This window comes from Ochotona curzoniae, unplaced genomic scaffold, assembly GCF_017591425.1.
Source record: "Ochotona curzoniae isolate NIBS_2020 unplaced genomic scaffold, NIBS_Ocur_1.0 contig_4558, whole genome shotgun sequence".
Classification (NCBI taxonomy): domain Eukaryota; kingdom Metazoa; phylum Chordata; class Mammalia; order Lagomorpha; family Ochotonidae; genus Ochotona; species Ochotona curzoniae.
Window position 1 is genome coordinate 373656 of NW_024466327.1, and position 25326 is coordinate 398981.

Below are 25326 nucleotides of genomic sequence, written 5' to 3' on the forward strand. Positions count from 1 at the left end.
CTATTTTGCACGCCATTGTGACAGCGTATGTGTTATGAAGTCACATTGAATACAATAATGAAGTGCATTGTTTTTATTGTAGGAATTTCTTCCTTTTGTCGCTGATTCCTGTGGTACTTTGCACCAACTTTATCTTCAGATTCACAGGTAAGGCAGAAACTTCAGTGTAGGAGGGAGTTCAAGAGATCAGGGTCAATTTCCTTAATGCCTTTAAACAAATTTTTGTTTACTTGTTTAAAGCAGTTAGAGATGAAAGCTTTTGAAGGATAGTTGCCTTATTTCGCTCATCTTTGTAATTTCAACTTTTTAAAAGAATTTTATTTGAAAGAATTTACGGAGAAGGGAGAGAGAGGGAGCTTGCATTAGCTGGTTCACTTCCCAGATGGCCTCTATGGCTGGGTGAAAGCCAGGGGTTCATCTGGGACGGGCACGTAGACGCAGGGGCCCCAGCACGTGGGCTGTGTCCTCTTGCCTTCCCAGGCACACCAGAAGCAGAGCGCCTGGAACATGAACTGCTGCTCACACATATGCCTGCATTGCAGGTCATGCTTCAACCACTATGGCACAACACTTTCCCCTCTGCTCTTTTAAAAGATTTATATATTTTTTATTGGGAAGGCAGAGTTATAGAGAGGAGAGAGAAATAGAAGAGGAAGATTAGGAGGAGAGAGAATGAAGGAGCAAGTGAGCTGTTTTCCATTTGCTGATTCACTCTTGCCTCTGTGTCTTTAACTTCGATGGGTATGGTGATAAATTAAAAAAAAAATCAAAGGTCCCAGTGCACAGTAGCCTAGCGGCTGAAGTCCTTGCCTTGCACGCACTGGGTTCCCATATGGACGCCAGTTCTAATCTCAGCAGCCCCGCTTCCCATCCAGCTCCCTGCTTGTGGCCTGGGAAGGCAGCCGCGGACGGCCCAAAGCTTTGGGACCCTGCACCCACGTGGGAGACCTGGCAGAAGTTCCAAGCTCCTGGCTTCAGATTGGCACAGCACCAGTCTTGTGGTCACTTGGGGAGTGATTCATTAAATGGAAGATCCTCCTCTCTGTCTCTTTTCCTCTCTGTGTATCTGACTTTCTAATAAAAGTAAATCTTTAAAAAAAAAGCAAAGGAAAAGGGTCGTATGTATTAAATGTATATATTTTACATAAGCGTTTTACTTCTTTGAGTTTTAAGTCAAGTGTAGTAAAATTTCTGTCTGAGAAAAGAACTGAAAGGTATTACGGTATAGATAAGGAGGAGGTCATTGACATCTAAAATAGACGTTTGCCTCAGAAGAGTCCTCAGTTTGGCGCTTGAATAATCTGTTGGCTCATTTATTCAGCACGCTTGTAATAGTTTCTCAGTTCGTTTAGTTTCCAAGGCAAGTTTGTCACACTAGTCCAGTTTTAAACTTCCCGTGCCTCCCACAGCTCTTCCCCATTCCTCCTTGTCAGTTAATCACTTCACTTTCTGCGTGGCAGCACGTTGAAAGCAATTAGAAGAGAATGTGTTTTCCCTCAAACATGTCAGCTGGGGTGTGTGTGTGTGTGTGTGTGTGTGTGTGTGTGTGTGTGTGTGTGTGTGTGTGTGTGTGTGTGTGTGTGTGTGTGTGTGTGTGTGTGTGTGTGTGTGTGTGTGTGTGTGTGTGTGTGTGTGTGTGTGTGTGTGTGTGTGTGTCTCTCTCTCTCTCTCTCTCTCTCTCTCTCTCTCTCTCTCTCTCTCTCTCTCTCGCCCAGGTAGTCATTCTCTTACTGGTGTAAATGCATTCACCTTCAGCGGTTATAGTGCTGTTTGGGATGCCTGTATTCCATGGTAGAGTGCACAGGCTAGAGTCCTGGCCCTGCTTCTAGTTCCATTTTCTCAGTCTGGCAATCCTTGGTGAGCAGTGGGTACTAGTTTAGTTCATTGAATCACTGCCACACCCATCTGTGTAGGAGCACTGCGTCAGTTACTGACTCCAGCCCCAGCTGTTGTGGACATTTGGGGAGTGGCCCACTGGAGGCGAGATTTCACTCTCATTCATTCACACATGTGTGTTTCTTTCTCTCTCTCATTCTTTGCCAGATAAACTTAAGGAAAAAAAAATTCAGAAATGGTGAGACCATTAAAATAAGTGTAGGGGGCGGCACTGTAGCATTGCGGGTACCTGCATTACCAGCATCCCATGTAGGTACCAGTTTGAGCCTTGACTATTCCACTTCCTATTCAACTCCCTGCTGATGTGCCTGGGAGAGCAGTGGAGGATGGCCCAAGTGCTTGAGCCACTGCATCCATGCGGGAAACCAGGAAAAACTTCTGTCTTCTGTCTTTGGATCTGCCTAGCCGCAGCCGGTGCGGCCATTTGGGAAGAGAACCAGCCCGTGAAAAACGTCTTCGTCTCTGTCATCTCTGTCTGTCTGTCTAACTCTTCCCTTCAAATAAATAAATACATCATTTTTATAAAGCCATTGACTTTTTAAGTTACTACTGTGTCATAGTCTACTTGATCAGTGCGTTTTATATATATGTGATTATGTATGTATGTATATACGTAAGCACTTTGTAAACATGTTGTGAGGACTGACATTGGGGTCTAGTGGGTCGAGCTTCTGTCTGTGATACTACATCCCACGTGTGCATTATTTCATGTCTAGGTCGTTGTCCTTCCCACTCAGTTCTCCAAGCCTGAATACAGGGCAGGTACTTGGGCCCCTGCACCAGTGTAGGAGACCCAGATGGACTTCCAGGCTCCTGGCCTTGGACATTTCAGCCAGTTGGGAAGTAAACCAGCAGTTGGAGAGTCTGTCTCTCCCTCCTTGTAACGCTGCCTTTTCAAATAAATAAGTGAATCTTCTTAAAATATTGAGTTTTAAAAAGCCTATCATTTTATTTAAAAGAGGCTTACTTTGATGCTCAGTAGCTATGGTGCATATCTATGGAGTTTATTTATACACAAGGGGAATTTTAAATGTTGGTGGAACATTTGGGCCATGTCTAATTCCATTTTCCGTGAACATTTTGAAGCCCCTTGTTGTATGGCACTCACTTTAAAATGTAATCCTCCAGTTCTGACTCAGAGCTGCAGTCGATGAGACTGAGGTCAGTGAGGTCAAATGAGTAAACCAAAGTCACGTAACTAGTAATTGGCAGATAGGCTTTTTTCCATCATATTAAAAAAGCCTCAAGTGTTTGCTTGACTTGTTTTAAATGTTAATTCTAGCAAGACAGTTTTCTCATGTGTTGACATACTTAGCTTCACCTAAGCTGTCAGAGCATATAAAATAGTGAATATATCATATTTTATGTAAGTTCTGAATGAAGTTTAGCTTAAACCTCAATTACTGAAACATTTGCCTGAAAAATTCTTTATAATCTTGTTGTCAGAAAATGAGATATTGAGCACTGATTCATAGTAGATTCAGCATAAATAAGATTTTTGTGACTAGTGTTTTTATTTGCCAGTTTGGTACATTTTTTTGCTGTTTGTTTAAAGATGCTGTTGTCAAAATGGTTCTTAAATGTATCAGAGCAATACTTTAGATTTCTCCAAGATTGCAAACTTTTAATTTTATAGAATTAAAGCGATGTTACTTTTTTTTCAGAAGATTTTGTGCAAGTCTGATATCAATTCAGGACTTTTAATTTTGTTTGATAAAATATGAACTACTTATGTTCACCTAATTTTGCTATTAGAACATCAGTTTATAGTACTCAGCCTCCTCGTACAATTGGAAGATCACTGCTCATGAGATTTTTACACTGTTTCCAGCAAGTTTCCTCCAAGCCTGTATGCAAGCAGGATGTCCAAGGCACAAGAAGAGGAGATAGCGGGAGCTTTCCTGGTGACACTGGATCCGCTCATCAGTCAGCTGCTCGTGTCCGAGCCTTTTGTGCACACGGTTCTAGACAGTAAATTAGGTAAACTTCACAAGAGATTGAATGTTAAATTATCTCTTGTTATTTATGGCTTGTTACAGTGTTATTTCTTCTTGTGCAGTCTTTATTTTTTTTCACTTAAAATATTTTTCTCTTTCTTTATTGACACATATTTCTCATTAAAAAACAAAAGATGTATGGGGGGGCAGCACTATGGAATAGCGTGTAAAGCTGTCCTGTGGCCCCAGCATCCCGTATGGGTGCTGGTTCGAGACCCAGCTGTTCAGCTTCCCATTCAGCTCCTTGCTAATGTGCCTGAGAAGGCAGTGGAGGATGGCCTATGTGCTTGGGCCCCTACACCTGCAGGGAAGACGCTGAAGAAGCGCCTGGTTCCTGGCTTCCGACTGGTCCAGCACTGAACATTGCAGCCTTTAGGGGAATAAACAAGTGGGTGGAAGATCTCTTTGGGCCTCTCTCTTTCTAACCCTTCAAATGGAAGAAGAAAAAACAAGATACCGTGCCTCCTGGCAGCCATTTGCCCTAGAAGGTGAAGTGCTTACATTCCAGGCCTGGCGCAATAGCGTAGTGGTTGAAGTCCTCACCTTGAACGCGCCAGGATCCCATATGGGCGCCGGTTCTAATCCCAGTGGCCCTACTTCCTATCCAGCTCCCTGCCTGTGGCCTGGGAAAGTAGTTGAGGACGACCCAAAGCCATGGGACCCTGCACCCATGTGGGAGACCCAGAAGAAGCTTCTGGCTTCGGAATGGCTCAGCTCTAGCCATTGCGGCCACTTGGGGAGTGAACCATCAGACGGAAGATCTTCCTCTCTGTCTCTCCTCCTCTCTGTATATCTGACTTTCCAATAAAAATAAATAAATCTTAAAAAAAAAAAAGATGCCTACATTTCATATCTGAATACTTGGCTCAGTATTTACTGCTTACCTCCGGCTGCCTGCTGATGCCAGCTCTGGGAGGTAGCAGTGATTGCTTAGCGATTGGGTTCCTGCTGTCTACTTGGGAGACTTGGGTCACACTCCCAGCTTCATTCCTGACCCAGCCCTGTCCATTAGGGTATCTCAGTGTCTCTCCTGCTGTCTCTCTTAACTATTTCTCTAAGATTTGTGTGTATCAAGTCACGTTTCTATTGGAAATGATTATGGTGTGCTTTTATCAGTTCGTTGTAACAGTGTGTTTTTATTACTGTCAGACCTACCACCTGAACTACAGTTGCCGCAGTGTCTCCTTCTGGTTGCTGTCCTGGATAAACTGCCCTCTCAACCTGAGCATGTGCAGACCCTGTGGTGCACAGAAAACCAGGCCTTGGGAACCACAACCAGGTAGCAAATGTGCTCTTTTTTCTTAGCAGTAGCTTAGAATGCCTATTGTTTGGAGTGATCTGGAAAGTAAATTTTTTCCTAATAGTGATATTCAGGTTAATTTGTAGATCATGCGTGTGTGGAATGCTGCATTATTTTTCTTAACTTTTTAAAAAGATTTATTGTTATTTGTAAGGCAGTTTTACAGATGAGAGAGAGAGAGAGAGAGAGAGAGAGAGAGAGAGAGATCTTCCATTGGATGGTTCACTCTTCAAATGAGAGCCAATTCGATGAGAAGAGCTTCTGGGTCTCCCTCGCGGGTGCAGGGTGCCAAGAAGTTAATTCATTGTCCACTGGTTTTTCAGGCCATAAGCAGAGAGTTGAATTGAAAATGGAGTTGATGGGACCCAAGCTGGTGCCCGCATGGGATGCTAGTATGGCAGGTGGAGCATTAGTTCATGTGCCACGGTGTTGACCCATTGTTCTACTTTATAAAGTTGATATACATGACTGTAAAATAGGTCCATAACATTAGATACTAGAATATTAATATTTTTTGCCCAGTGATCAACATTATAAATATTGGATGTAATAGAATACGTATGTAGTGAGTAACATTAAAAATGAGCTCTGAGAAGTAGGAGTTGAGATAGTACAAGATATGTTATGGGGATCTTATTTCATCCTCTTTGCCAACACTGGATTCCGGTTCTTTACTCCCAGGATCATTGCTGTTTTGTACTTTTTTACCCATCCGTTGTACCCTCAGGTTAGTTTTCTAAACTTCAATCAACTTCTTGTGACCTCAGAAACTGAAGGATGATTTCACATGTCTTAGCTGTTCTGTTACTATCTTCTGTCTTTATTCTTTATCCTTTTATTTATTTTCAGCACATGCACCTTGTTTCTTTCAAACTTGCTTATGGCTGCCTTGTACTCACACTTTGTCCTGTTTGGAGTATCTTTCTTGTTTTTATTTGCTTCAGAACATACATACCCAGCAGAGACAGAACATGTTTTGCCATCTGATGGTTCACTTCCTAGACACCTGCAGTGGCTGGGCTGGGCAAGAGGTCAACCCAAGGTTCTTGTAAGGGTGGCCAAGACTGAAACACCTGAACCACCACTTACAATTTAGAAAAGAGCCAAGACTTGAACTTGGGCACTGTGTTGAGGGATGTGGGTATCAGCTGGCACTGCTACCCCCATGCTAAATGCGCTCTCTTGCTTGTTTTGAATTTGTTATTTAGATTGTACATTAAAGTTTCTATAACCATTTAAGTCTCAGAATATCCTCTCCTTATCTGAACTATATTTATTTTCTCTTTTACATATTATAGCTAATTTAGCTATTTAAGTTTCAAGTTCCTTAAAGAATTTTTTTATAATTCAGTACCATGATAAATAGTGCAAAAGAAAAACACCAGGGAAATTTATTTTTTAAGAAATTTCTCTGACAGCGACTGTATCTTTTTTATGTGCATGTCTGGACATTGAAGACTTGGTGATCATGCCTTTAGAGATACTTTGCTCAAATAACCCTCCTTGTGGCGTTATTGTTGTGTTATTAACACTGGCTTCCATGGTCTCAATTTCCCTCAGAACATCTCTACTCAAAGCCATTTTCTGCAGTTTTGAGCAGTGTTCTGGTGAACTTTCACTGCCCGTCCACTTAAGGGGAGTCAAGACTAAGGGGCAAGCTGAGGGAGCTGTCACTTTATATCAGCATGTTTGTGTTCATCTGTGTGCCTTCATTGCTACCTTGCATCCCTCCCTGTTTCCTGAACTGGTAAGTTTGTTACTCGCTGGGCTCAGCCCAGGTTATACTTTTGCTTGTTTTTTGTTTCAGCTGAAATTGTGATTCATGTGCAGAGAAAAGTTGGTCCAGTTGACTAATTAGTATCTTTGTTTCAAATGCCATTCTTTCACAGACTTGCACACTTACCCTTTAATTCTTTTGTCTCCTAGAAAATGATAATCTTCATTTCCTATAGTGTTTAGAATTAATATTTAGCCAATATATTGAGAAAGCATTTTGCATGGGAAAGTATGAAAAAATATGAGAAGAGGCAAAATACACAGAGTTCCTACCATTGTTTGATAATGTGAAGAAGTAAATACTATGCAATTTCAGATCTCCTGTAGATCTTAAACAGAATAAAGATCATTCTCTCCTCCACCTCAGCGGAATTGGATTAGAGCAGAGAAAACTGAGAAAATGCTAGGGGAAGAGTTCCTAGAATCCACATAAGGATTAGTATCATTTAAGACTCTCTATGATGAGTAATACCTAGCACATGTTTGAGTATTCTGTTTGAATTATTAGAGGCTGAGATGAAAGTACAAAGATTCATGTTGTTTATGTTGCTTTGAAGATTTGAAACTGCGTAAATAATCTATGGATCCTAGTAATTGAATTACTGCACTTAAAATGACATTTGATTCTTCATAGCACAGCACAATATTTAGCCTATAGGAGCAGCTCAATAACTGCTGAGGGAATAGCTTATATTCTTTTCTACTAACGATCAGTTATTTATCTATTTAAATATATTTATTTGAAAGATGGAGTTCCAGAAAGACCACTGGTTTACTCCCCAAATGGCTACAATGGCCTAACCAAAGCCAGGAGCTAGGAGATTTCTTCTGCAACTCCTCTATGGGTGCAGCGGACCCACATACTCGGACTGTCCTATGCTGCTTTCCCAGGAACAGTAGCAGGGAGTTGGATCATAAGTGGAGCAGCCGGGACTCAGTCGGCTGTGTGGATGATTCGTGGCTTAATGTGCTATGCCACAGTACCAGGCGTGATGATCTCTGAGAAGTGCAATATTAATGATAACGTGCCTTGAGCGTAGGCACCTAAATAAATGAGCTTTTCTGTTTTTCACTAGGACGCTGCTCTATTGAATGCTGTGCTTAGTGCAAATATGATCGCGTCTTTGTTAGCGATGGATGCATGGTGCTTCCTTGCTCGGTAACAAAATCCTTAACTTTTCTGGTTATTAGAGTGGTTTTTAGTAATGACTGTTACTGAATGGTTTTGTCATTATAAATGTTTGAGGGTTTTTGAACATGTCCCCAAATGGTTCTGTTTCCTATGCAAACGCTATATATTAAGAAATAAATTGTTTCCTTTCTTTGATTCAAGCCAATAGATGAAGATTACTTTGATTGCTTTGTGTATTTGGACAGTTCTCGGTAATATAGAGAATGGTATTTTATTTCTTTTCGTTGGGATATTTAGTGTTTTACAGAAGCTATACTTTTCTTAATAAACTTGATAGTGCCTTCTCTTTCTTTGACAGCTATGGGACTGCTGAACTGTGTGCACATCATGTCACCTTAGTGGCTCATCTGGTAAGTAGAATAATGAGAACCACAGCACCTTCTTCCCGCGTAGTTTACATTTGGAGGTTTGATAATATTGAATAATTTGGATATTGAAAGGGGAAACAGTGTAGTAGTTAGATTACTGTGATAATTTTATGCTATATATTGACGCTCATACTGTTAAGAAGTAGTACAACAGTGTATACTGGGGAAGCTGTCTCATATTTTCCAAATTTCAGAGTGCCACTAACTGTTCTGAGAAAGACTAGGTCAAGTGAGAATACTTTGTTTTAAAGATTGATTTATTTTCACTGCAAAGTCAGAAACAAGGATTAGAACAGAGATGGAACATAAGACCTTCTATCCGATGATTCACTCCCCAAGTGTCTGCAAGAGCTGGAGCTGAGCCAGTCCAAAGCCGGAAGCCCGGAGCCTCTTCTGCCAGGTCTCTCACATGAGTATAGGGTCCCAAGGCTTTGGGCCATCCTCAACTGCTTTCCCAGACCACAAGCAGGGAGCTGGATGGGAAGCTGGGCCACTGGAATTAGAACCGGCGACCATATGGGATCCCTGAGTGTGCAAGGCGAGGACTTTAACTGCTAGGCTGGGACAAAGTGAGAATAAATTTTAAATTGAATGCTAGTTGTAAAATTTAGAAAGAGGTAGCTAAAATACTGGTGACCAAGTGTTCATTTCTTTCTTATCCTCTTTTTTAAGTGACTTAAACCAGCCGAGTCCTGGTTTGATTCTGTTTCTTTCAATCAGGATGATTTCGGAAGGAATAAAATGGACATATCTGTCATCTCAGATATTGGTCATTTCTTTGTGCTGAGAGCTTGTTTTGACTTTACATTTTTTTTAATGAGGTCTATTATGGAAATTTGTTAGCTTTTTTAGTCTTGGCTTTGGGAAAAGATCTTCTCTAGGTTCATGTAACTTTGCCATGTGTTTCTGGGTTTTAAGGATTCTCTGAATGAAGTCCATTAGGGCACATGGTAACCTGAACAGCTGGCCTCTGGATCTCCCCTGCTAGGGTTCTGCATCAGCACTTCCTACCCATTTTGCTAAATCCTTTACACGTCTGTACAAAAATGGTAAAGAGTGATTGTTGTGTGTTTTATGTCTCAAATGTCCTTTAACTAAAAACTCTCCTGGTATATTTTTATAGAAATGGACTCCAGGATTATAGTGCAGTATAATGGGAATTGATCAGAGTAAGTCTATAAAATCTGGTGGTGAGGCTCCGTCTTGTAGAGTTTTGTCTACTTCCGTACTTTTGTGTTTTGATCCTAAAAAGGTGTGTAAGTTATCCAAGTAGGGAGGTTGTCATCAAAATCTCAATTAGAAATGGAAACCGGGGCTCTTGTTACATACCATGTCAAAAATTTCCTCAGAAAGATAACCTAGGTTCATTGAAAATAGAATTAAATACAGCCTCAAATTAGTATTAAAATTTTCTATAATCTTACCTCCAGGAGGAACCAGTGTTACTATGTTGACATATTTTTATCTTATACGATCTCCAGATTTAAATCCATGAATCTCTTTTCTGTACTGTCTTTTTCCAGATAAAATCTTGCCCTGGAGAGTGTTACCAGCTCATCAACCTGTCCATCCTGTTTAAGCGGCTCTTTTTCTTCATGGCCCCGTCGCATCAGGTAAGAATGTCACTCTGTCGCTGTCTTGCAGCTTGTGCTGAGGCTTGATTCACTCCTTTCAGTGTTGCAGGGTCTCGGCATAAATTCTGTTTTCCTTTTTGAAGTTTCCATCCTGTTTGTTTATTATTGCTTGTTTTGTGGTTGCCTACTCGCCCCACAGTACTGTAGAGTATATTTCACTAATTGAGTAAATGATTTATTTACTTGAAAGGCAGAGTTAGAGGACAGGTGGGAAGTGGATTCCATCTCCCACCTGCTGGTCACGTCCCAGGTGGGGGCCGATTTCAGGCCTAGTTGAGGCTGAAGCCAAGAAGCGAAATTCCATCCGGCTCTTCTCCATAGGTATCAGGGGCCAAGGACTCAGGCCATCTCCATCTCCTCTTCCAGACACACTGACAGGGAGCTGCGTAGCACGTGGAGCAGCTAGGACCTCAGCAGGTGTTCATGTGGCATGCCAGCGTCACAGAAGGCGCCCAGTCTACTTTTCCACAGTGCTAGCCTCCAAGCCTAAATTTTTTTTTTTTAAAGATTTATTTTTATTATTATTTTTTTTTTATTGGAAAGGCGGATATACAGAGAGGAGAGGCAGAGAGGAAGATCTTCCGTCCGATGATTCACTCCCCAATGTGAGCACAACGGCTGATGCTATGCCGATCCGAAGCCAGGAGCCTCTTCTGGGTCTCCCACGCGGGTGCAGGTTCCCAAATCTTTGGGCCGTCCTGGACTGCTCTCCCGGGCCACAGGCAGGGAGCTGGAAGGGAAGTGGGGCTGCCAGGGTTAGAACTGGCGCCCATATGGGATCCCGGGCGTGCAAGGCGAGGACCTTAACCACTTGCGCCACTGTGCTGGGCCCAAGCCTAAATCCTTAATGTACTAATTTCTTCATGATTTTTAGCTAGGTGTAGATGTTGATGTCTTTGTTTAGAGTTAGATCATATTGCTTTGTTAGAATATATTCTAATTCTGTTCCCCTCAGATATTAGCTTTCCATTGTTCAAGATAACATGAAATTTACATTTTCTTCTTTTGTTGTTTCAAAGAGCTAGAGTATTGCTTCTGCCCTGAGTAATAACTCTTGTTTTTCCATATTTGAACTTTTAGGAGGAAAGGTACACGTGAGAGTTTTAGTTGTTTGCTATTTTGAGGAACACAGTCTGTGACTGGTAGAGGAGATTCTTTACTTCCTTGAACCTGTATCATCTAGTATAGACTGTTAAATTGGTGCTCCAAACTCCTGCAGGAGCTTTTTAATAAAATATGGGTTCCTGAAATCTGAGTAAGGTAGATATGGCCTAGACTCAGTAATTTTTGTCGTTGAGGGTTTCATCACTAGGTCAGTAAAGGAGATTATAGTTCAAGGTCCTGCTGGTTTGGATTCTGACTTGTCTTGACCTTGAAGTTACCCTGTCTACAAAGCGTAACTGGTTTGAGACATTTTGAGAAGTCTTTGAGATATGTATGTGGTGCTAGATTTCCCAAGAGATTTCTATAAATGCTAGGAGTTATTTCTTGTCAAGGCTGTTGCCTGTTCCTACCCTGGAGAGGTTATCCAGGCAACAGCTAACTCCTGATCCAGCGCAGAAAGCACAGCAGCTCCAGCATAGAAAAGGCTGCTTGTTTTTTCAAAACAGATTTATCTATTCCAGGTCTCTCAGCAATGGGATAGAGAATGAAAGAGGCATCAGCCTGGGGACTTTTAAGACAGCCACTTTCCAACTTTAATTTCCTCATTTATCCAGAATTACTGTGAAATTTGAAATTTAGAATAATATAGCTTAGGCTCAGCATGGTAGCCTAGTGGCTAAAGTTCTCACCTTGCATGTACCAGAATCCCAAATGGGCGCTGGTTTGTATCCTGGTGGCTCTGCTTCCCATCCAGCTCCCTGCTTGTGGCCGAGAAAAGCAGTAGAGGACGGCCCAAAACCTTGGGACCCTGAACATGTGTGGGAGACCCGGCAAAATTTCCTGGCTAAATCTCCTGCATGGTCTCCTGTAATAATAATAATAATAATAACAATAATAATAATAATAATAATAATAACAATAATAATATAGCTTAAGAAAGAATTAACTTAAGTGAGGTCTATGTAGATTTTATTTGTGACCTTAAGTTTTAAAAATTAAAACAATCTGAATTCAAATATCTGTTTTACCTTAAGAGAGTTAACTCGGTTGAGTTATTGTTTATGACAGATACAGGACAAAGCAAGCAAGCTAACAAATGTTAGCTTCTTTGCCCTGCTCAGCTTGTTTCTCTTTTCTTTTTATATGTAATCTTTCCTGTTAAAGAAAGGTGGTATGTGATGAGTGCCCAAAGGGAGGCATAGATTGAATTGTAGGTGGTTTTAACTTAGAAATCCATTTCTGGGGAGGTATGGTATGAGACCAGGCAGCAGTGGGTAAAAGCTAGTAGAAATGGTGGCATTGGAGGTGTTGTGCTAAAGGATTAGTGAGGATGGAGGGAGGTGTGAAGGTAGAAGCAAGGCAGGAAAACACAGGCTGGGGGAGAAAAGAGAAGCAAGGGATAATCGTTGGTATACAAAATGAAGGCCTTTTAGGTAGTGAAGTGAAAAGCCAGGTGTGTATGTGTATTATATATAATATGTAATATTATATGTAATAATATATATGTTATATATAGTGTATATACACATACATATATATAACAAAATGATTAGTTTTTTAATGTTCTTTACGGAGGTGAGGGGATGGGGATTACAGACCCATGTGGCCAGAATGAAGAGCCTAAGGGCAGGGGGAAAGGGTGGGAATGTGGTGGAAGATGGGAGGAGAATAAGTTGTGTTGCTCCCTGATGTCAGACCACATCAGTTGCAGGGAATGGAGTTGGTCTCCTGATGCCACCTCATGGGCCTCGGTTGGGTGGAAATGTCCTCGGAGTGTTACTGGGATGGTCATTGTGTAAGATGTGGCATGGTCTGTCTGTGGCTCTTCTCTAAACGTCGTGTGACCTGTTGGTTATTCTTGTCTGCCTCAGAGTGCCCACAAGCCTAGGTGCTTTCTGTAGAACTTGGCCTGAAATGTTGTACTCCTTGCTTTTCCCCCATTCTTTGAAGAGGTGCTCGAAGTCTCCTGTTGGGTTAGAACATCTGGTTATATTGTCTTTTGTGTGCATCTGGATGTGTTCTTCATCCTTTCTGTGAGGTTAACAACTGTGTTGGCCAGGCCCTACAACATGTGCTCCATGGTCTGACTACTCATCCATGGGGTGTTCTCTCAGATTAAGGGACACATGTGACTCAGGGGGCCTACTTCCTACCAGTTAACCCTACCCCGCCTGCCCCCAGCTCTGATCTCACGCCCCATGGTGGATGTTGCAGCCTGGTCCAGACCATTGCCTGCTCTTTCTCCTGTCTGTGTGTATCAGCATGGTTGGAGGGGCCTTCCAGAATCCCTACCATGTTAATCCTCAGCCCAGCAAGCACTGGTGAGTGCAGTGGTCTGTTGCTGTTTTGATATGAGGAATACAACAGTATGTTGTATTATTTATTTCTTCTTCTTTTTTGTAAGATTTATTTTTTTTTTTTCTTGGAAAGATTTACAGAGAAGGAGAGACAGAAAGATCTTCCATCCACTGGTTCACTCCCCAAACAGCCACAAGAGCCAGAGTTTAGCCAATCCAAAACCAGGGCCAGGAACTTCTTCCTGGTCACCCATGTGGGTGCAGCGTCCCAAGGCTTTGGGCCATCTGCTACTGCTTTCCCAGGTCACCAGCAGGGAGCTGGATGGGAAGTGGAGCATGAACCAGTGCCCATATGGGATCCCGATACATGCAAGCTTGGACTTTCGTCGCTAGGCTACTTTGCCTCAAAGTATTTCTTCTGTATGTAACGATAGGCAGTACCATTGTTTTATGGAGAAAAATAGTAGCGTCAGGTTACCAAATTGAGGGAAAATTAATATGCCCTGAGTACACTGATAGATGTGCTAGCATTTTTAAGTACTTACATTTTAAGTTTATAGACGCATTTTATCCTTTCAATTTTAATTTAAGGAAATAATTCTCTATTATTCTCTTATACTTCTACCATTTGTCACTTTACCAGTTTTAAATGTTAAAAATTGTGTTCAAATGAGATAGCATCTGCCTTTTTACATTGTATCCATTGTTATCCTTTGTTTGTAGAGGGGAGCTATTCCGTTCACTCCTTGAACTTTAAAGAAAGATGCTGTTGGAATTGATATTCACCAATGAGCATACTTTTCTTGTTTTCTTGATATGGTTTATGTTTATAAGTCAAACTGCTCACCCATCAAGAATCATGAATCAGACCGCTTCCCCATCCAGTTTTCTGGCTGTAAACTTGTTGCTTGGCCAGCTCAACATTGTCTATAGAAGAGGCAAAATGAGAAGCAGTAGTTTATTGTTTAGTGCAGGGTTATCTTGTGAGAAATGTGTTGCTGGGTGATTTTATCCTGGTGTACAGTATGGTGTACTTTTGTCACTAGGTGGTATCTCATGGGACTACCATTGTATGGGGAGTGAATCATTGGCTGAAACATGAAGTAGAGTGTATGGAATTCCATTTTCTGTCAAATTTAATGTGGCATTTAATTTTGGTTTTTGATGTAGGAAAGGTTTTTATTTATCAAGTAGATCTTGAATACTATGGATTTAATTATTCCACTTAAAAAAGAAAACAAAAAACCTCATGTACTTTCAGTTATTTTCCAACCAGAAACAATTTAACATTGTGTTTTCTAAAACTTTTGTTTCTCATCTTTACTCTGTTGATACTTGAATTTGAACACAAATAGTATCACTTATCTGTTAACCCACTGAGCACTTTGAATTGTCCTCGGTGGTAGAATGGGTTTGCCAAACCATACTCTGATTTGTGACTTCTGTTTATAGTCCAGCATTTAAAGTGGAGCAGAGCTAGAGCCCATTTTAAAATCAACCTGTGATCGTAGCCTTCTTAAGTTCTCTACTGTAGTCAACTAAGCTAATAGTAAGCTCAATCAATCTTGCTGGCATTTTGAATTATTACTTCTGATTTAACTGCGTTAAGGTGATAAATATTTAAGAATTTGGTGCAAACTGATGTGACTGATGTGTTTTATTTAATAATGCTTATTCCATTTATATCATGATCCACTTAAACTGTTCTCATGTGGGAAACAAATCCAGCAACAATAACAATGATAATGCGTGTTCATTTAAGTTACCTTTTTTATATTGTTTATGTAGTGGATTGGAATGCTTGCCCATTTGGGTGGGGTCAGGTATGGAGGAAGATGTATAGGACACATGTTTCAGTTGGCTTCTTTTTTCTTTGCTGCTTCTTTTTTTTTTTTTTCCCTCATGTGTCCACAGGGGGGGTGCGGAGGGGGCCATTCCTTGCTCTTAAGCCTCATCAGCACCCAGGGATAAGGGAGGGTCCTTCGATGACACCTTATAGAACCAGTGTGGGGAAGAATGTTCAAGATTGTTAACTTGAGTGGTTTTGATAGTTCTGAGATACTGTCAGGTTTGTTGCACCAAAGTTGGGAAAATCATCCCAAGGTCTTTTGGTTGAAAAAGTCCACCTTACTTCATCCACAGATCCAGGGACATGCTGCAAAGCTTGGCCAGGAGAATTGTCCAACCTGTTGTGCCTTCCATCCTGTGTTGAGACAGTTGATGTCCACTGCACAGGCATCAGGCACTGATGCATACTGATACATGCTCTCCAAGGTCATACCATACCTGCTATGATTTTCCTATTGCTGGGGTATTAGTTCAGAGGTCTAACTGGCTTATTCCAAGAAAACACACCTGCCGTGACCTCAGACTTAACTCTTATGTACACTAACCAGTACAGAGTCATTCTTGTGTCACCTGCACCAGCCAGTGTACATACTGGTGGGTATTGCTGCCTGGTCAGTTCCGCCTAGCCCCATATCTCATGCAAACTGATGGGTGCTGTGGCTGAGCCCAGTCAGCCCACCACAAGCGTGATCCTTGCACATGTCAGCAGGTGCTGTGGCCTAGTTTGCACATGTCAGCAGGTGCTGTGGCCTAGTTGGGGCAACGCTCAATAACCCCCACCAGGCCTGTACCCAACCCCTGTTTTTGTGTCTGCTAGCCTCTGCTTCAGCCTAGTGTGGCCCGTGCACACCTTAGTGGGCTCCTCTATGCTTTACCCATGTGTGCTACAGCTTAGCCTGGCTTGCACCCAGCCCTGACTCCTGTGCTCACCAGCAGTAGGTATAGCCTAGCAGAGGAGTGCCCACAGTTCCCCTTCTAGGCATATTCCCTGTCCTGGGTCTTGTGCCCACTAATGGGCACCACAGTCTAACCTGAAATGCCTCGCAACTAATACTAATAATAACCAGCTGATGCTGTGGCTTCTTCCAGCTGACCTGTACCATGTTGGCTTGCCCTCTTGCCAGCTGTGTGGCAGCCGGGCCCAGGTTGGTTGCCTCTCCTCTCCCCAGTACCGGCTCTCTTACTCACTCATGAAAGCAGTGCTGTAGCAAGGGAGTCCCCAAAGTTTCCCTGTCTGGTCTGCCTCCTGGCTTGGGTCTAGTACATTCCAGCAGGTGCTGTGGTCCAATTTGAGATAACCCACCTCCAGTCTTGGCATTCGCCAGCAGGTTCTATATTCTTGCTCAGTCCAGCCTGGCTCCAGTTCCTGCTTCCCCTGGTGGGTGCAGCAATCTAACCCAGCCTGGCCCAGTCCTGGTCATAGCCCTCATGTGAATAGATGAGTGTTACATTCCAACCTGGCCCGACTTGCACTCCAGCCTTGCTCTCACTCTTGCCATTGTATGCTGTGGCCTGAACATGCTTGATCCATCCAGCCCTGGTTACATGTATGCCAGTGGGTGCAGCGGTCCAGCCTGATCTGACCTTCTCCTAGCCATAGCACTCACTCAACAGTGGAAGCTGTGCCTAGCAGTGGAGTTCCCCAAGTTCTACTACCAGACCCATCCCCAGCAACAGATCTTATGTATGTGCTGATTCCCAGACTGACATGGCTGGCTCTCTCACTGGTGGTTGCTACAACCTAGCCCAGTTTGGCCCACCCCCAGACCCAGATCTGTTATGAGCCAGTGTATACTGCGGCCTTAGCCGGGCCTGCCCCATCCCTTATTCTGGCTATTATGAATGCCAGCAAATGCTGGGACCTAACCCAGTCTGGCTCATCTCCAGCCCCCGCCCACATGCATGCATACCAGTGGGTACTATAGCCTTGCCTAGTCTGGTCTACTCACAATCCTAGCTCTTGCACTGGCCAGTAGGAGCTGCAGCTTAGCAGGTGAGTCCACAGAGTTCTCAGCTCTGTCTTGAGCATGCTTGCAGGTGCTTCAACCCAGTTGTCCTGGTTTGACCCGTCCATTCTCCCTCCCCACCCCCCCAGCTGTTGTGCTCCCCAAAGGGAGCTGCATTCCAGTAAGGGAGTTCCTCAAGCTCCCCTCCCCGGCCTGCTCCCAGCCTACAGCTCACACATTTCTGTAAGGGCAGCAGCCCTGCTTGGCATGGTCTGCCTTCAGTCCTGGCTTTTGCAGGTGCTGGTGGGTACTGTAGCCAGGCCCGCCCTGCCTCCTCCCAACCCTAGCTCCCCGGGTGTCACATGAGTTCCTGTCAGGTGAGTTCTGTGGTCCAGCCTGGCTCTTCCTTTCACCACTATCATCCCTGTAAATGGGCAGCTGCTGCAGTGCCACAAAAGCAAGCCCACAGTTCCCCAAGAGAATCTGTCTCTAGATCCGGTTCTCTTGCATTCTAGTAGGTGCTGCGGCTCACCCCCTGCTCCGACACTCTCAGGTGGATACTTTGCCTAGTCTAGCCAGGTGTACCCTCCAGCCCCAGCTTTGGTGTGTACTAGCGGTGGCTGCTGATGCTGTTTAACTCAGCCCAAGTCTCGCACGTGGTGGGTGCCTTGTTCTGACCCAGGCACGCCCTTTTGGGTTTCTCTTCTCTAAATCTCTGTGTCTCTGCTCCCTCGCCTACCTGTGAATGCTGGGATCTAGTTCATGGCCGACCACAGAAATATTCCTTTCCTGTCAAACATGCCCTCAGCCACTCCTACTCTAGTTCCCTAGATCCCCTCCCCTACACAATTGGCATTTTCCCCACCCCCCCATTCATGGGCAGGGGTGGCATGTCCTGAACCAGCATTGCCCACTGGTGTAGTTAACACCTATTTAGCATTATCCTGGCCCAGAGTACCCACCAGCTGCTTTTCTCCTAGCAGTGTAACTCTTGCCTAAGTACAAGGCAACCTAGCTGGGGAAACAAAACAAAAACACCTTTAAAGATGTTTAATATGGAAGCTAGTACTTAGTGCTTGTATATCCCATCAGCTGCGTTACATTACTTTTGTTTCTTTCAACTCTTTCAGGTGGAGTTTATCCAGAAGTTTTCCCCAAAAGAAACAGAAAACCTGCGTCTGTGGAAATATCTTTCCTTCCAGGCGTTGCCTGCAGAACTTAGGAAGCAGACTGCGGATGAGGTCGCCGCAGCGGGCATCGTACAATGCAGGAAGTGGCTGAGCAGCAGCCATACCTTGGGAGAACTGGAACCTCTGGTGAGATGATTTGCATGGTCTGGATTCGGTGAGCAGTTGTTTACTGAGCACTATTTCAGTGGTGAGGGAGAGAGGTTATGTTAATCAGCTGGACACTACTTGGGCCTTCTGGCTGTGTTGGAGTCCAGCCAGATTTCCAGTTTCTCTATTATAAAGGATCCTCATGATGGGTGTGAGCTATACTGAGGGTGTTGACTCTGTCAAGACACATTGGGACAGTACGAGGTACATTATAAAATACGTCATTTGTAGTATGTCTTGTTGATACATCTCTGAGTTAGGCAGACACAGTTCTTATGTTCTACAAAACATAGCCCTGTGTTAATGCAAATGTATTCTGAACCTTCATGAACCTATTTAAAGTGGTCCCTTCTGAAATAGTGGCATACAATTGAGACTCATCTACTATAAATAGAAAGTAGTGATTTAAAAATGTTTTTTCTTTGTTTTTTTTTTTTTTTTTTTTACCCTTAATCAAAGTTAGTTTATTAAACACACAGTTTAAGGGCATAATTAAACACAATTTAAGGGAGTAATTCTCATATGTAATTTATTAAACACACAGTTTAAGGGAGTAGTTTTCATAGATGCTCTCCGCTCCACTCTATCTTGAAGCAAGCCACCTCGCCGACCTTGCTGTGTCCAGTGCCTCATAGCACCAGAAACCAGATGCTGTCTATGTCCCACCTCGCTGCTTGTGCACTTGCCCGTTCTGAGTCAGCACTCACAGGCTGGCCTGGGGACATGTCTCCTCTGTACCCTAGCCATGGCATCAGTTCTGCCCACAGTTTTGCTGGGTCTGAAGTTAGAGGTCACCTGTTTGCATCTTCCTAGAATATGTCACATGCCTTGTCCCACCACCTCACAGAGGGCTAACAACAACCACCACCTGTCCTGGGCCTCCACTTCCTGGCAGAGGCCCACACTTCCTGTCCTGCAGTCTGCCAGGTGTTCTGTTTAAGCCATGTCACAGTGGAATGCACCTTCCAGGCGCTTCCGGGGAGTGATAGATTGAGGTGCATTTTGAGTCTTGCTTTCTTTAAACTGTTTATTCTGCCCCCACACTCAGATGACATTCAGGGTCGGTTTACACTGTAGGTTTGACAGGCAGTGTGGCATTGCCCCATCCTAGAAGTTGACTGGATATACCACAAGTGGCCAAGTTTTCCAGTTCAGAGTCAGTTTCCTCATTGAATCACTCTTTCAGTCAACAAACATCAAGAGTGTTCTCATGTGCCAAGTTCTGTTCTTGGAACTGGATTTTAATAGGGAATAATGCCCAAAATATTTACTTACATGGTACAATATTCCAGCTTACAAATGAACAGTAAATGCCCTAAGTAGAGAAAAATCAGGTGAGGATAGGAATTAGGTTTTAAAGTGGCTGGAGGCCTGTTCGGCAATTAGGAATTGAGGGTTTCCTTAGCTGTTTCCACCCTGAGTGTGTATGAAGTTATGGTACTTGGTCTTAATTATTAAGGCAAATTTCCCAAATTTACATATACCCAAAAGAAGTAAATTTTTATTGTTTGCCTTTATTTTGGAAAAAGTATGCAGTTGTTGGTCGGGAGTGTATTACTTTTTTTGTGTTCATGTTTTGCATTTAATGTGTACCAGTTTCTTTAGTACATACGAAGGATCTTTTGTTTCAGACTGCATGAAAGCAGCGATGGTCTAAAATTGGGCAAACCCTTATGCTTTGACCAAAGCTTTAGAAGATCACTGCCATGTCAGACTTACCTGTTTTCCAGATTTGTGATACAGTGCAATCAGGTGTTCAAGTACATGAATTAAAGGCATTCCCAGCTTGTTGTATCGAAGAAATCCATTGAAATACAGCAGTATGTTCCATTTTAAGTTAGTACATTTTCCCAGAAAAACGTGTTTCTGTATGTAAGGACGTGAGTTTTAGTGACATACAGAGTCAGCTTTCTAATGCCGATGGATCCCACTAAAGCTGCATCTGCTTAGTGTGTGTACACTGTCCTACTGTCGCTCAGCAGATTGTTCTGGAGCCCTCCTCTAGGTTACTTCTTACACTTAATACAGCCTACAGAGGGGGTTGGAACCAGTCTCCTGTGCATACTGAGGGCTAACTGTAGTTATTTTTTAAAAATACCTGAAAAGAAGAGGATTTGGCTCTCAGAAGTACTGTGGTAAATGATATAAACCATCCTGAGTTACTGTGGAACCTCGAGGTGGGGGGCGTTGGGTGGTCCTTTAGTCCAGTATGTGACCTCGGCCTTCTTCCCCCTCCGCTGTTTAGAACACAGCACTCTCTGCCTTGTTGGCTCTCTGTCACTCTGCTGGGGACGCTTTGGATGATCAACAGCAAAATGAAATGATGGGAGCGGGGAGTCAGCTTTGGGCTTCTTTAACCACTAAGCAGGTAAGGAAAACAAATGATTATTTCCCTGGAGAATAAATAAAATAATATTGAAAAACAACAGTATTGAAATGTTCCTAGATAGTCGAATTTATCTTCCTTCTTCGTGTAACGTCTGTTGAAAACTTAAAATACCTGTTTGTGTCTTCTCTGGCAGTTCTTCTTTAGATGTAATACTACATATTAATAAGGATCTAGTGAGGTGACACCATCCATGTGCCGATGCTCATGGTTTATCGGACACATGTTAATTCTGTTGCTGTGCTGTCTTGGGTTTTTGTGGCTGTCGTGATCCTACCGTGTGTACAGTCAGGGTGAGGCAGGTGATCCGGCCTGAGCTGGAAGGGTCAGTGAATGCATGTTGCTCATTTGTTTTCCTTTTTCCTTCTCTCCCAGCAAAGCCAAAAGGCCAGCTGATGATCCAGCTAAAAGTAGAATCCTCTACATACTATACACAGTTGCCAATCAAAATGTCTTTATCTAAAATTTTAAATATAACATTTATTTTCTTTCACTAAGTAGAAATAAATGCGTGGCCTCTGGTAACTTGTGGAAGTCGAACACAACTTGCTGGCAAATAATAGAAATGATGTTGCAAATTATATTTTACCGATAATGTTTCTTTATGGCCACATTCCCCCATGCGTGATATTGACTTAATCAAGTGCTTTCTCATGATGTTTGGGCAGCATCATTCAGTTAATATTCATTTAAAACATTTGTTGAAGGGGAGAGCATTATGGTGCAGTGGGTTAAACCACTTTATCCATATCAGAGTGCTGCTTCTCTGCTTCTATCCCAGCTCCCTGCTCATGCAGTGGGAATGCCCAAGGCATCGGGAAGGTACTGGATGATGGCCAAGTGCTTGTGTCCCTGCTGCCCGTGTGGGAGACTAGGATGGATGTAGAGACTCCCGGTTTCAGCTTGACCTGGCAGGCATTTGGGGAGTGAACTGGGGAATCTAAGATCCCCACGTCTTAATCACTCTGCCTTCCTAATAAATAATTAAATTTCAGTTTTAGAAGATATCTTCTTAGGATGTAGCCTAAAATAGTAGGATGTAAAGAATAATTGTGGAAGAAGTGGAATTTTGTTTATTTGAAAGTGAGAGAGAGAGAGTCCGTCAGTCCACCAATGGCTGCAGTGGTCAGGAATGGAGCAGGCCAAACCAGGACTCGAGAGCTTCAGCCAGGTCTCCCACAGGGTGGCAGCTCCCAGACACTGGGCCATCTTCCACTGCCTTCCCCAGCCCAGCAGCAGGGAGCTGGGTCAGAACTGGAGTAGCCAGGGGGTGCCGGCATTGCAGGCAGCTGCTTTATTCACTATACCACAGTACTGGACACTTGGCAAAATGGAAAAAAAAAAAAAAGACTATGACCAAATCATCTTCATCTTCATAGTTAAATCTGGATCTGAAGTATGGCTGTCTTCTCAGCAGCGAAATCTTGAACAATCTTTTTAACTTCTGGCTGTGTTTTATTAAAGTACGGGTAATGCTATCTAATAAATGTTCAATTAAAGGTCTTTATTCTCATGTAATTGAAGATGTTCACCAGAATTTATCTGTTTGTTTATTTTAGGTAACTGGAAAGCCTTGTGTTCAGCAGACGCTTGGTCTTTTACTTCCACTCTTAGGATTTTTCATTCAGTCTTTAGAGCCTCAGCTGATCAGTCAGGTGAGAACAAGTGAGCAAAATGCTATTCTGTCAGTGGTGTTTATCAAGACCCAGGTTACTGGCTGGGTCTTGTTACTGGCTCTTGGTTTCAGCTTGGCACAGCTCTGGCTGATGTGGGCATCTAGAAAATGAACCAGTGGATGAGGGATCCTCTCTGTTGCTCTTTCAAATAATCAGAATTAATTTTAGTAGATTTATTTCAAAAGCAGAGTCACTGAGTGTTGCGGGAGGTTGGGGAGAGAAAGACGAAGTCTTCCATGCACTGGTTTGCTCCCCGAGTAGCTACAATGGCCGGCACTGAGCCTGGTCAGGCAAAAACCAGGAGGCCAGGAGCGTCTTCCAGGTCCTCCGATGTTGTTACAGGGGCCTGAGTATTCGGGCCATCTGCTGTTGCTTTCCCAGGCCCATTAGCAGGAAGCTGGATCAGAAGTGGAACAGCTGGGAGGTCAGCTCTGCAGGCAGTGACTCTATGCCACACTGCTGGCCCCAGGAATAATTTTTCTTTTTTCATAGTTGAGATTGTTAAATTGGCATTGCTTAAAGTTATTTTCTACAAAACAATTTTTGTTCAGTTTGCTTATTCCTTTCTTTTTTTTTTTAAATTTTTATTTTGACATTCTTTACATAGTTAATTAGGGTAAGAAGGTTCAAGGGCTACAGGAAAGTGGATAAGACTAGTATGTTTTCCATATTGTTACCTTCATGTTTAAAGGGGGGTATTAAGGGAGAAGGCCCACCCATTTTCCCACCCTCCCCAGGTCCCAGATGTAGGGCATGCTCTGAGGTTCTTGCTCAAGTGGTTTTGATATTGCAACAGTTATGAATTGCTGTCAATCTTGCCACTCCAAGCACTATGAGGTCTTTGAAAAATCCACTGATTGACATAGTCCATCATAGCTGAGATGGTTGGTTGACCTGTTCTGTCTTCTCTCTTCTTTGTTAGGGTTCTGAGTCCAGCATTTAGATTAGGAAGATCTCCAGAGAAACTTCTTGTATGTGCTAACAAGTACAGGGCCTGGCACCATCCATCGCTCCAATCAGCTGGTGGTTGCAATTGCTGGGTTGGTTCTGTTTTCACTCCCGACTTCCACTGGAACCAATGGGTGTTGCAGTCCAGCCTGGTTCTGCCCAGCACATACTTGGCCCTCACATAAACCAGTGGGAGCTGCAGCCTAGTTGGAGCGACCCACAATAACCCCCACCAGGCCCACCCCCTACCCTGGTTTGCCAGTAAGTGTAGCAGTAGTCCGGTCTGTCCCACACCCCATTCCACCCAAGCTGCTGTCTTAGTTTTATGTCCTCCTGTGGAAGTGGTAACCCAAGAGGGATGAGCCCACTATTTCCCTCCCAGGCCTCTCCCACTCCCAGATTCCAGCTGATGCTGCGTCTAAGCCCAAACAACCCTCGCCCACTTTAATTTTGTTTGCACCAGTAGGAATAATCCGCCCAGCCCGACTTTTCCCTGATCTAGTCCACATGAGGCGCACAGGTGTGGTAGCTCTGCCTAGTCTGGTCTGCCCCCATCCCAGCCTATGCTCTCCTGCGGAAGTAGCTGTCCAGCAAAGGAACCCTCCCTTATTCCCCTGCTGGCTCTGTCCACTTCCTTTCTTGTTCTCAGGCTGGTTGGGCGCTGTGGTCCCTTCCGGTACAGGCAACCTCACCTTGGCATTCCATATTGTGCACTAGTCTTTGTTGCGACCGAACCTGGGTCGACCCACACTGGTGCCTGGATTTACCAATGGATGACATGGACAGATTCAGCCTGGTCTTGCCCCCACGTCTGCCAATTGTATGCCAGTGTGTAGCTTTCCATGGCCTTTTCTGGGCTGTTTCCTATCATGTTTCTTGCGCTTACCTGCTGGGTCTGTGTCCTGCCAGAGGAGTTGCCCAGGCTGCTCCATCAGAACCTCTCCCAATGCCAGGTTTCACGCTTACCAGTGGGTCCATGAGCCAACCCTACTCAGTCCACCTCCTGTCATAGCAGGAACTGTGGCTTTTCCTGATTGGCCTTCCACCCAATCTGGTTCTTGCTGTTGGATGTTCCAGCCCAGCCATGGTTTGTCCATACCCACATATGGCTCACACATGGCTCAGTAGGGGTTTGAGACCTTGCCTAGTCCATCGCACATCTGCTCTGGTCCTCCAGGACACCAGGGGGTGTTGGGGTCCAGCCCGGTTTGGTGCAATCCAGACTCCAACTTGTGCCAGAGGAGACACAGCCCACTTCCAGTCCACGCGCTCTGTGGGAACCTCAGCCCAGCTAGGGTTGTCCCCTTTGCTTCCCAACCGGGTCTGTTCCCAGCCATAGATCACTTGCCTGCCAATGGATGCTCTGACTCAGCTTGGCACAGCCCCTCCCCTGTCCCGAACTCTGCCTTAGACACTGTGGCTTAGCGTCCCTGGCTCCCGCAGACCAGCAGGTACAATAGCCTAGCTCGGCATGATCTCTGCTCCCTCCTGGTTTCTGGTTTTACTTGTGGGCTAAGGTTTGCTCAGTCGTGCCTGATCTACTCTGTTCCATTATCAGTTGACACATTAGCCAGCTGTTGGAGCTACTTTTGCAGGACAAGCCCCAAGCCATAGCTTCTGC

The 25326-nt window shown here is 43.8% G+C and overlaps 1 protein-coding gene across 3 annotated transcripts in view; it reads left to right on the top strand.

Annotated features, from left to right (window-relative positions):
- Positions 1–25326, top strand: part of CUNH1orf112 (chromosome unknown C1orf112 homolog) — a 52662-nt gene that overhangs the window by 18975 nt on the left and 8361 nt on the right. For all 3 annotated transcript variants that reach the window (XM_040986813.1, XM_040986814.1, XM_040986815.1), the window contains 10 exons: positions 83–147; positions 3728–3876; positions 5043–5172; positions 6754–6940; positions 8046–8128; positions 8460–8511; positions 10053–10142; positions 18489–18674; positions 20941–21063; positions 22641–22736. In XM_040986813.1, the coding sequence (XP_040842747.1) occupies positions 83–147; positions 3728–3876; positions 5043–5172; positions 6754–6940; positions 8046–8128; positions 8460–8511; positions 10053–10142; positions 18489–18674; positions 20941–21063; positions 22641–22736 (1161 nt within the window). The remainder of the gene's footprint in view (positions 1–82; positions 148–3727; positions 3877–5042; positions 5173–6753; positions 6941–8045; positions 8129–8459; positions 8512–10052; positions 10143–18488; positions 18675–20940; positions 21064–22640; positions 22737–25326) is intronic.